The sequence below is a fragment of the Scophthalmus maximus genome, chromosome 3 (assembly GCF_022379125.1).
Source record: "Scophthalmus maximus strain ysfricsl-2021 chromosome 3, ASM2237912v1, whole genome shotgun sequence".
Lineage (NCBI taxonomy): Eukaryota > Metazoa > Chordata > Actinopteri > Pleuronectiformes > Scophthalmidae > Scophthalmus > Scophthalmus maximus.
Genome location: NC_061517.1, coordinates 1,015,001 through 1,027,500, shown reverse-complemented (window position 1 = coordinate 1,027,500; position 12,500 = coordinate 1,015,001). Strand labels below are relative to the sequence as shown.

The window sequence follows — 12,500 nt, the reverse complement described above, 5'->3', positions numbered from 1 at the left end:
ATCCGATTAATTGGACAACTTTTGAAATCGATGACACGTGCTGTGTCACGCCTCCTTCGGTGGCTGCGTTTGAAAGGCCAACAGATGCGTCCTTCCGGGACGGGTGGATCCTCCCCGGTTCCACCTATCCCAGGATTCATTGTGTGACGAACCTTCCAATCGTGGGCATTCGCTGCTCTGTTGCTAGGCGACAGCGGTAAGGGCGGAACACGTCGGTGGCGGCAAATGGGAAATTTGCCGTCAACCAGACTGTCTCATTTTGGTTCGGCCCGACGACGCGGAAGAGAGAACATATTGATTGATTATGATATTAGTTACGTCTCAGTTTTGTTTATTTTGTAAAATAATCTCTTTATGTCGCAGTTCAGGAATATTGATTCAAACATATTTCTACTTTCTTCCTTCTCCGTCGCCTTCTGTCCCTCAGATGATGTGACTTCTCATTTATCTGTCGGTGAACTCTGGGACATGATGAGGCTGCAGTCTCGTAGTACTGTTTGTGATTCTTTTTTTGCAGTTGACTATTTCTGAAAGCTGAAAACTGTCGGTGGCAGAGGAAACTAAGTTGAGAAGCTTGTTCCTGACCAGTTGTCTTCCACATGTGGAGATGATGGTGAACAGGAAGTGTGGTGTTCCCAGCAGAACCACCTCACTGAGCCTGAGGTGTTGTGATGTTCCTCTGACTCACTCCCTGATTTGGTATTTCAGTGATGGAGCTTCTTTGTTGTACAGTTGGGTTGAGATTTGTTGACTGCGAAGTTGTGTTTCACATAGTTTTTATGCTTATTAAACTACCAAGTCACCATGTTTTCTCTTTTTATGTAAAAAAGAGAGAAGAATAGCCCCCCATGGGGGCAGACCCCTTCTTCTGCTGCTATTCCCACTTATTGTCTTCTGCTTGTATGAGCGTACTTAGTGTATAGAAGTGATATAGTAAACAGAAAGGAGGCTGAGCAGCTGCTGTGCGAACATTGATTGTGGGAGCAGGGAGCCGTGCAGCGTCCAGGAGGAGGAAGAGGAGGAGGAGGAGGAGGAGGAGGAGGATGATGAAGAGGAGGAGGAGGAAGAGGAGGAGGAAGAGGAGGAGGAAGGGGAGGAGGAGGAAGAGGAGGAAGGGGAGGAGGAGGAGGAGGATGATGAAGAGGAGGAGGAGGAAGAGGAGGAGGAAGAGGAGGAAGAGGAGGAAGAGGAGGAGGAGGAAGAGGAGGAGGAAGAGGAAGAGGAGGAGGAGGAGGAGGATGAGGTGGAGGAAGGGAGAGGAAGAGGAGGAGGAGGCGGCTCCCCGGGAAAATGTCTTTTTTCAGAACGCTCTTCTGACCAGCGTGCCAAGCAGAAATGTGAAGAGACGCATTGACCAGCTACTGGAAAACATCTAAGCTATCCAGGATCGATGCCAAATTGATCCCAGAACTATGTATAATGTAGCACGCTGGACGACTCGTCTCCCCTCAGCCCACTTCCTGTATGGCGAGAGGGAGGCGGACCGCGGGAGTGCAAAGCGAGAGCTGGATGGACGAACAGAAGAAGAAGAAAACGTGGGCCATCCTTTGCGGTGGAGGTGAACATGTGTGATTCGTTCCTTCACAATATTCCGTTCAGCCGTGATGATGCACTTCTGTCTCTCGCTTTGGTTTAATTGATCTGTGCATCAGTGGCCAAAACACAGAGGGGGGCGGGGTTTGTGGTTGAGAGGAAGCCTGAGCAGAAGAACTCTGTTGCTCCTCCACAACAGAGTGGACACAGCGTGCCCCCCCCCCCGCAGGTCTTAATGAGCTGTGTGCTGGAGAAGGGCATCGCTTTAACCCACAGCCGGGACTCGTAGAGCCGCCTCACTCCTCTCCAACAGATGCCAAGTGCAGCTGTCAACAGCTCCACGCTCTATTGTTGCTTACTTTGACTTTCTCCCCCTCTCCCCCCTCTGTCTCCCCCCTCTGTCTCCCCCCCCTGACCATTCGTCTCGATAGCGTCTCCACCTCATCCCATTTACGAGCCGTGTGCTCAGACCCTCTGAAAGGCCGGCCGGGGGTTTTGCAACTTGCTGTAGAATAGATTTCACTCCACCTCACTACTTTCCCTATAGCTTAAAGGAGTAATATGGCCGTATGAGATTACATAGATACAGTGTGTGATACATTATTGCTTGTGCATTAAGAATTCATGAAGTATAAACAGAAAAAAAAGCCCCAGAATGATTCAGCGAGGGCGCCTTCGCTTGCAGAATCGAACCGCAGCACACTTTCTTTTTTTTTAATCAACACACCTTCACGCTTCTCCTGTTTTAAATGCATTTATCATTGTCAAGGGGGGAAAAAAAATTGAAAAGCTAAACTTTGTTCCTCCTCTCTCCTTTCTGGAGTTCCCTCTCCCTTCCCTCCCTCCAGGACCCGTCTCTATCTCCTCTGTCTCTAATTGCGTTTGAATTTTTTTTCCTGGTGTAATCTTGTGATAACCTGGAGCTTCAGCCACCACCGCTCCTCCTCCGCCCCCAAACCCGCACCGGTCCATTTGTGCCTGGCCTTGGGCAGGTTGGTTTCCCGGGCAGCCCTGGAGGAAATATCAGATGACCTGGCACTCCACAGTAAAAACCCAGGTCATCAGGGAGGGCTCCCTCTCACCGCATCCCTCCCTCGCCCCCCTCTCATCCACTTCCTGCTTTCAAGTGCCAGGGCAAGGTCAAAGCTTTGAGGATGCATTCCCCGGACTTCACCACGAGGCAGCCGGAGGCGCTGTGCTCTGCTCTCTGACCAGACTCGGCTCCATCTATTCTCTCACATCCTCCTGCTCTCTCATATTCATTTCATTAGCTCAGGCTTTTACTGCAATCAATACCGTTGCTAAAGTTAGTTTTTCTAATACAGCCATTCATTAAGTGCCTTTTCATTAGTGTCACTGGAGCACTAGTGTAACTGGAATAATACTGTAATGGACAAACATATACTGTAATTGTTGAATTTCTGTTTTTTTGGGGAGGGAAGTGGAGGCTGCAGACTAAAAGGCTGAGCTCACAGGGAGGAAGTCCTTTTCCATAATGTGTCCGTCTAGATCGTAGTAAAAAAAAACAACAACCCTAAATTAAATTCTATGACAATGATGGAACTTTTGGAACGTTAATGTTGAAGTGGCAGAGAAGGAAATGTGCTCCGGCACTCTGCGTCGCCTCCCACCCATCACTTTGTGGATGCAGGAGCGGAGGCGTTATGGATGGTGTTTGGAGACAGGTGTCTGATGCGTCCTGAGATAATGCCAGAGAGACACCGATCCCTCCGTCTAATGGAACGACCAACAGTTGTTTCAAGTGATCAGGTCTGTCATCCAAATGTTGCATCGTTGGTCCTCTCACCACCTCTCGCTGCTCCCATAAATCAAAGCTGGTCGTGAGCGAGAGAGAGCGAGAGAGAACAGAAAAACAATCCAGCCTCATATCGTCCCGGGACAGTGAATCTACCGCGGGATGTCTCCATCAAACACTCGCGGCATGTCTGCAAAGGATTTCCATTTTAATTTTCATAACATCCTTCGTGGGCCTTACTGAATGACATCACACTTACCTCTGATGAGATGGAACTGCTTGTCTTTGGCGAGGGCTCTGATGTCAGATGGTAGTGATGATGAAGAAGACGTTACTCGCAGATAGTTTTAGCTTAAACAAATGTTCACATTTTCTAATACCTTGTTTTGTAGACATTGGAATTCCTCCCAAACTAGACAAACTTGGTCAACTGAGAATGCTTTTGTTGTCTGTTTATTTTTTGCAGGCCAGATTTCTTCTGGCATCCCTCAGGGTTTTTCCGCTCTGCAACTGTTGAACGACACTTTGAGATCTTCTTACTTTGCCTGATTCTAGCAGCTCTGCTGAGGCAACGTAACAAATTCCCCTTCTGAATTAGGTTTTATCTTCGTAGCTGTTAGCTTGTTTACTGCCAAATTTTGTCTGCATGACGTTGTCTCTGTCAGCTTGAACTTTATCCAAGGGCATTTGTAACTTTGCAACTCTTCCAGTTTAGCTCCACGTTTCCAGCTGTAGTCCTGCCCAGTGGCTTGTCTTTACAGGGGGCGTTCTCTGAAGCCCATTGGTCAGTTTAAATGATTGACACCTCTATCGAACCATCAGAGCCAATGGAGTCAACGGATAGCCTCCAAATTCATGTCAACAACACTATTGGCCAAATACAAGGAGGCAAATCCACTGTGTGCGAAGAAAGAGGCCGTGCCTATTTCACAGTAGACCGTTTTAATGGAATCATGGACAAGAACCTGAATTTTATCTTCTGTAGCTGTTGGATCAGTGCGGTGGTCGTAGAGAGAAAATAAATATAGTGTTGGAATCTGAGGACTTGCGACTTTCATCTGACATGTTGCTTCTGTTGTTAGCCTGAAGTGTGATGATCATCAACGCAGCATTTTCTGTTACTGTACATTGTTGATTTAGTTGTTTGGTGATGGAATTGTGGTTCGTTTAAGTGAAAGTAGTTGTCATGAGTGTTTTACCGAGCTATATGTGTGGCTTTATTGCTCCGTGTTCAGCATACAGTACATTCATATGTTTTTATTTCATGAGATTTATTGTCAGCTTGGGTTTAAGAAAGAGTTTCCTTCGCCCTGACCCTGACCTGACAGGCATACAGCCAGAAAGGACCATGCTGAAGGACATGTTAACCTTATTATTATTGTTAAGTTGCTTTTTGTATTTATGAATCGTCTTGCAGGCTTGGATCAGACGCCTGGTCTAATGAAATCCATCCAATCTAAACCCTGCAAACATTTGCTCGTGAAGCTCGTCTTTACAAGTGATTTTGAGACAATCAAAAACATTTGATGAGTCAAACAGCGTCTAGTCTGCTCAGAGTTGACTGCTCCTGCTCCCGCATGTCCCCCGCTTTCCCTCGGCGCAATGGAATGGGATGAATATGTTTGTGTCATCTCCAATTTCAAGTAGGTAGACATTTCAAAAGCTGATTCTCTCTGGAGAGAGTGTTGTACCTCCAGAGTGAAAATATCATTTGAAAGGCGAGACAGTGAAAGCCAGTCATCTCAAAATGAAAATTTTCTGATGGTGGTTTTCCTTTTCACCTCAGCGGTTGTGGGAAAGGAGAGGAAAAAAGAAAAAGGAAATTACAGTGAGTGAGGGAGTCAGACGGGAGAGAGGAACTAGATGATGGGGAGACACACTGATGAGCAAAGGCCCGGACGTGTCCTGAGCAGCATGTTAGTCTAACGTGCCAGGTCCAGGCAGGCAACCGGTCGACAAACACGCTCGCCTCTCCGTCGGCATCCGCTCGGAAACTGCTCCGCTGCTCTGTCGTGAGATGAGATGAGATGAGATGAGATGAGATGAGATGAGATGGGATGAGATGAGATGAGATGAGATGAGATGAGATGAGATGAGATGAGATGACATGACATGACATGACATGACATGACATGAGATGAGATGAGATGAGATGAGATGAGATGACATGACATGACATGAGATGAGATGACATGACATGAGATGAGATGACATGAGATGAGATGAGATGAGATGAGATGGGATGAGATGAGATGAGATGAGATGAGATGGGATGAGATGACATGACATGAGATGACATGACATGACATGAGATGGGATGAGATGAGATGGGATGGGATGAGATGACATGACATGACATGACATGACATGACATGAGATGAGATGAGATGAGATGGGATGAGATGAGATGAGATGAGATGGGATGGGATGAGATGACATGACATGACATGACATGACATGACATGACATGCCATGACATGACATGACATGACATGACATGAGATGACATGACATGACATGACATGAGATGAGATGAGATGGGATGAGATGAGATGAGATGGGATGAGATGGGATGACATGACATGAGATGAGATGAGATGACATGACATGACATGACATGAGATGGGATGAGATGAGATGAGATGAGATGAGATGGGATGGGATGACATGACATGAGATGGGATGAGATGAGATGAGATGAGATGACATGACATGACATGACATGACATGAGATGACATGACATGACATGACATGACATGACATGACATGGGATGGGATGAGATGACATGACATGACATGACATGACATGACATGACATGACATGACATGACATGACATGAGATGGGATGACATGACATGACATGACATGACATGAGATGACATGACATGACATGACATGACATGACATGACATGACATGACATGAGATGAGATGAGATGAGATGAGATGGGATGACATGACATGACATGAGATGGGATGAGATGAGATGAGATGGGATGGGATGGGATGGGATGACATGACATGACATGACATGACATGACATGACATGACATGACATGACTGGGTCACAACAAACCGCTCCGGCTGGTTCTTTTCCCTGGGAAATGAAAAGGCCCAAGCAGCGTGTCAATGAGAGGAGTTTCCCTGATCTGAATATGTGCATTTTAATTTCATAACAGTAGCTTCAGAACCATGTCAGTGGACCTGGTCCTGCTCTCTCACCTCCACCACCTTTCTGTCTTCTTCTCTCGGCCTCATCACCATCTTGTCCTTCTCATCCCGTCCCAAAGGAAATCTCTGTTTGAAGTAGTCTCTTCATTTTAGTCCGTCTCGGTGAAGAACTCAGGTGATATATTTATATCGTAACCGCGTAGGGTAACGTTAATGTTACTGGCCTCTGCTAACGTGATTTAATAATGCAAGTGACCAGTTGCCAACTATATAATGTCACGCTGACGTTCTCTCACGTGAAACTAAGTAACGTTACGTCAACAGTAGACGACGGCGTCAGTGGCCACTTCAGTTTTAACTCAGCGCGACAACGAGGGAGTTTTTCGTCAGACGTCTGACTGGAGATGAGCGGCATTGCAAAAATCCTCCGAATTAAATTGACTAACTTGCCGAGGTTTCTTACCTCCTGTAGTCGGTAGGAAGAAAAGCTTTTTGCCGGAGCCTGACTGTTGGTTGACACTATGCCCCATAACCACCGCGATGACCAAGAGAGTCCTGCACCGCCTTCTCAGCCACCCGTCACCCCCACAGAAGCAATGACGGTGATGATGGTCAGACAGAAGAACGAGTCCAATCTTGGCGTTGTACGAGTTGATTTTAGGCAATTAAATAACTTTTTCAAATTTTTTGGGGAAAAAAAGGTGGGACCTTGGTGTCGTTAGATACGGCCCTGCTCCCTGGCTCATTGCTGGGATCTGCTGATTGGTATATATTCACATGAGGAGTGTGTGTCAGTGTGAGGTTTAAGCAGAACACAGCCTGTTGTACCGGTACAGTATATCTACAACACCAGAACGGATCATGTCAGCGGGGGGGGGGGGGGGGGGGGGGGGGGGGGAAGGACGTGAAATACAAACAGCCGTGCTTGAGCAGGACTGGGAGCTGGGAGCGGAGTGTGTACAGAGAGGCTTCTCTGAATATTTCCCCAGTGACGGGGAGCCGGCCAGAGGCAGCGAGGTCAGCAGATAGAGTCCAAAGCCCTTTGACAGCTGCTGGTTTGACTTTGATACACCATCAGTGTTCAGCACCCCCCCCCCCCCCCCCCCCCCCCCCCATCCACACTCTCCTCGCTTCACCCGCGAGCGTGTTTGCTCAACCCGAACGCACGCTAGCCTCTCATTATGCCGCCCATGCAGACTCTGTCTCTTTGCAGCTGTTTAATGGCTGCACGTCTGTTTGTGTTTGTTTCCTCACCATAAGATTATTGCACCTTTATGGTTGGTCGGGGGGTTGGAATAATCCCTGGCATCTGTTCAGAGTGGGAGGGGGTGCGCAAAGAGCCAGAGGTAGAGAGGCCCGCTTCTCTTTTATTTCTTTATTTTTTTTATGTTTTAATACGAGAGCGTGCCGCCCCCTCTATTTCATCCTCTGCCACTGAGGCCGCGGCCGCGGTTCTAAAGAGCGGAGTGATGGACGGGGCCGCGTGCCAACCGGCTCAGAGGTCAGTGGAGGAGCGTCCCGCTGCCGCTCATCCCAAAATGAGCAGAGAATAGCAGAGATTAATGTGATCACTGCTCCGTGAGTCTCATTTACTCACAGATATATGCAGAGTCGTAAGTTTACGGTGCCCCCCCCCCCCCCCCCGCCCGTCACATTATTCCTTCTTTGCTTGTGAACATTTCAATTTTTGTTGACACCTTTTTTTTGCTCACGCCATCGAAACGGTTGTGCCGTGGATCTGCTATTGTACTTCGCACTCAGCTTTATTGTTTCGTTTATTTTACTGTCGTGTTGCAGAAGTTACAAAGGACACGAGCCGCCCTGAGCTGCTCTTCACAGCCGCTCCCCCCACCCCCCCTATCTTTTTTTTCTTAATTCAAGAAGACTCCATCTTGTCGTGGCTTTCGCCGCCTCCGGTCGTTATGGCAGGAGAACAGGAAGTTAATCAACGCTGCATTATCTCCCAGCCTGCACCTGGAGGCGAGAGTGCCAGTCATGCTACCCCCCCCCCCCCCCCCCTCTCTGGTGGGACCCCTGCCAGCCTGGGAGCCCCTCACGCCGCGGTGCCCTGCAGCATCCCTGTGGGCTACCACCAGTGTGCTGTGTCTCTGTGCCAGGTCAAACTGGTGACACAGCCTTGATGAGCCAACGGAGGGCTTCTCGCAGCGGTGCATACTTTACAGTGTGTGTGTGTGTGTGTGTGTGTGTGTGTGTGACCAAAAATCTAATAAATAAATTAAAACTGGCTGGGTTTTTGTGATCTCTGCGAGCTGCCACACATGTCTCGTATTTCTCCGGTGCTCTCTGCTGTGGAGGAACCAGACTTGTCGGAGACATTATTGCCCCGTGTGGACTCGCCAAGTAACAACATCAAAACCCCGGAGGAGGAGGAGACGGGTTTCATCAAAAGCCCGGAGCCTCGCAGACCAAACAAGACAATATTTGAGCTCCGTATTCCCACTTAAGAAAAGGGCTTGTTGACACTCGTACGTCGTCGGTGACGGAACAGAAGAAAGTGGCAGCAGGTTGACCAAACGTTCCTGCTCAAGAGTGAATTGCTGGCTGTCGCTGGTAATCATTAGGTTGTCTGCCAGCTTTCAAAGTGCTTTTATTTCTGCCCATTAGTTTGGTGAGAAAATGGACGGGTATGGCGGAGCGTGTGGCCCCTCACTCTCACGCTGACGCGGTGTGGGCCGGGCGGCCATGGGAAACACGAGTGTTTGAAGCATCTCTGTTTATGCCAGTGGCCGTGTCAGTGTCTGCAGCATCACTTTGTGCACGACGGACTCTAAAAGGAATGGGCCGCTGTTTTTGTGAAGTAGCAGAAACAGTCGCGTGTCAATATTTGCGGCGACTGGTGTGTAATTATTATTCAGAGGTTAAAGAGACGATTGATCCGCGGAGCAGAGTCAAGGGCAGATCAAACGGATTTGGGGCAGAATCGGAGCAAAAGCTGTTAAAAGCTGCTCGAGGAGACGAGGAGACGAGGAGACGTCAATCTGTGGGCGCGAGCACCTTGATGTCCTCGCAGCAGAGCCTGATCAAAGCCGCCGTAACAAAGATGGTCTCGGAAGATGATCTGACCTCCACCGCGCTTCACTTTCTGTCTTTCCCTTTACCTTCTCACCAGTCTTCATTTACCTGCCGGAGCTCCTCGCCCGCCGCCCCGGCGTCCGCTTCCTTTTTTTTCTTCTTCTTCTCTCCCGGTGTTGTTTGCGCTGCCGGTTGGACCGTCTGAATATCAATGAGGCAGTCTCTCACCTGATGTATTACAAACACCAGAGAACAGTGATTAAAGATGACACAGCTAAGCCTCTCTCTCCCCCTCTTCTCTCTTCCACAGGAGATCGCAGCTTACTTGATAACGTTTGAAAAGCATGAAGAATGGCTAACGACGTCCCCTAAAACCAGGTAAGACAATTACACTCCTGCCCTTCTCTAAAACACAAGTTCAAATTCATAGCCCTGAAAGTAGGCTGCCATCATTTCAGTTTTTAGCTTAACATACAGTATATATATATTTATATATTTTCCCCTTCTGCACATCCTGCATCCTCCTCCGAGCTCAGAGGAGGATGTTGGATATTGCAGGCGGCTGTTGGCTCTTCAGGAAAAGTTTACCGTTTGCAGATGAAATGATGGAATATTAATATTGACTAATAACTGCCCCTTTCAGCGAGTTAATTATCACAACATGCACAGGGTGCAGCGTCCCCTCATGTAAATACGCTCCTGTTTGTCTGCACATTCACCACTCGGCTGCAATGACGCTGTTGAGTCTGGGAGTTTTTCTCTTTTTTCATTGCGGGGGTCAGACGTTCCACCCACATGGAACTAAATGCCAAGAGCTGCTGCGATATTAGAAATGGAATAAGGATGCCAGTGTTGCAGCAGCTAATTTATTTTTTGTTAATGTACGCGGACGCGTTAATGCCAAATTGCAAATGAGCAACGTGTCCGCTGAACACTCAAAATTTAATGTCAGCAAACAAATGTGTTTTGTGGGCGGCATTGGCCTGCGTGATATCACTGTATAATCAATGTTGAGTAATAATTAATAATGCATGTGACTTTGTAATGGCCCCCCGTGTGACAGTAGTGGACGAACGGGTCTTTGTCCTATTTCTTTTCATCGGACAGTGCCGGGGGATTGACGCCCTCGGCCTCGGCTGTCAGGCCTCACGCGCTCCTGTTCTCTGCAGTCGCTTCACACAATATCTCCTTTTACTTCAAATTTACATGTTCATCCATTTGGAATTTGCTCAATATGTTAAACATTTCTTCCTCTTCTCGTGTGAGCCGCACTGTGCTGCTGTGCCGACATTAATCGCCGTCCTCATGCATGTGTAAATGGACCCTGGGCTCACCGACATAGAACCCCCCCCCCCCCCCCCCCCCCCCCCCTCTCTCACCACTGCCTCGGAGGGACATTGATAATAGTTCTCCTGCATAAAGACACTGCCAATTAGAAAATGTTCTCCAGCGTAATTATGGAGCTTGGGCCAAAAGAGTCCGACTATCACCTGTTCTGAGGAGAAAACTCATTGAAAATTCAACTTACTGTCCAGACCGGACCAAACATCACATCGCGTTACTCGCGCAAGTTTGGCCGCAGGATCATTTGTGCTTGTGAAGTCCAACGTCCTGGCTCACTTCCTGTCAAGCCCTCTCCTCCGTCCGGTCACAGTACAAATGGATTCATCCTCCATCACTGATACGTCAGGACGTCTGACGACAGAGACGGACGGAGGATGTCGACACTAACTGGCTGCAAAGCTAATGATGCGAATTTAACGTCTAATTGCGTCTTTGCATCGGCTTTGCATGTAATCTCTCATCGCTTGTAATATTTGTAAACGACTCACCTTTATTACTCTCTGCAGAGGATATTGTACAGTATCTTCCTTCACTACGGTGAACGGCATTAAGGATTAAATATAAAGGGATATTTTCAAAAACAAGAGGCTGTGACGCTGACGCAGGGCGGCGGCGTCCTCCAGCCTCAAAGTGACACTCGTGCGTGTGCGAGATTTTCTGATCCAGTCTCTTTCCAAACAATCGGTTCCTCGGGACGCTCGTGGCCACAGAGTCTGTCAACACGGGCGCCGCTGCGGGCGCACGGGCGCCGTGTCAACCTCGCGTCACGTCTCGGTGCGGCGGCTGATATCTCGGCGAACGTGTCACCGGGGAGCAGCCCCCTAGTGTACACCTGCAGATGACCTGACAACACGACAACACGGCCCGTGTTCCAGAGGAGCCATCATTTCAGAACAAAGGAGTGTGTGTGTGTGTGTGTGTGTGTGTGTGTGTGTGTGTGTGTGTTTCGGCACAGGAGAGGCAGGGGGGATGTTGTGAAGTGTTTGTGTTTTACCAGACGTCAGTGAAAGGGTAGAGTGTAGTGATGGATGTTTTGCCGAGGCGAGGTGGGGGGGGGGGGGGGGGGGGTGAAGGGGTGCGGTGTGTGTGTGTGTGTGTGTGTGTGTGTGTGTGTGTGATTGATGGGGCTGATTGATGGCTGGCCGCTATATGAAAAGCTTTTTGCTCAAGGTCACGGGTGAAAGGTGAAACTATGGACACCTGTGGTTAAATGCTGCGTTATCATTTGTCAACACATGTCTTTTTGTTTGTGTGTGTGTGTGTGTGTGTGTGTGTGTGTGTGTTCATCTGGCTGTGGGTGCGCTTGCCTGCGTGTCTGTGTGGGTTGACCCCTGCGGGGGAATAGGCTAAGTAGGCTAATTCTCCCCCCGCCGGAGCCTGTTGACGGGGTCGGCCGGGCATGATGGGAGGCAGAGATAAGCAGCAGGGGTCACACACACACACACACACACACACACACACGGCGAGGCAACACGCTGCATGGCTGCACCGCATGCGTGTAGCAACTCTGACACATGCAGGTCGTAAGCACGGGAGCGCGGGCCGCCGCCAGAGCTCACGGTAGCTGACGCCAGCTGTTTGACCAAGGTGACACGCGAGCGCAGGACATGCCCTGAATAGAGATGGCAGCCCGTCAACACGGGGACGACGAGATGAAGTGGA

The 12,500-nt window shown here is 48.9% G+C and overlaps 1 protein-coding gene across 9 annotated transcripts in view; it reads left to right on the top strand.

The window, feature by feature from the left end:
* Positions 1-12,500, top strand: part of camta1a (calmodulin binding transcription activator 1a) — a 300,158-nt gene that overhangs the window by 120,713 nt on the left and 166,945 nt on the right. For all 9 annotated transcript variants that reach the window (XM_035645368.2, XM_035645375.2, XM_035645369.2 and 6 more), the window contains one exon: positions 9,805-9,872. In XM_035645368.2, coding sequence (XP_035501261.2) covers positions 9,805-9,872 — 68 coding nt within the window. The remainder of the gene's footprint in view (positions 1-9,804; positions 9,873-12,500) is intronic.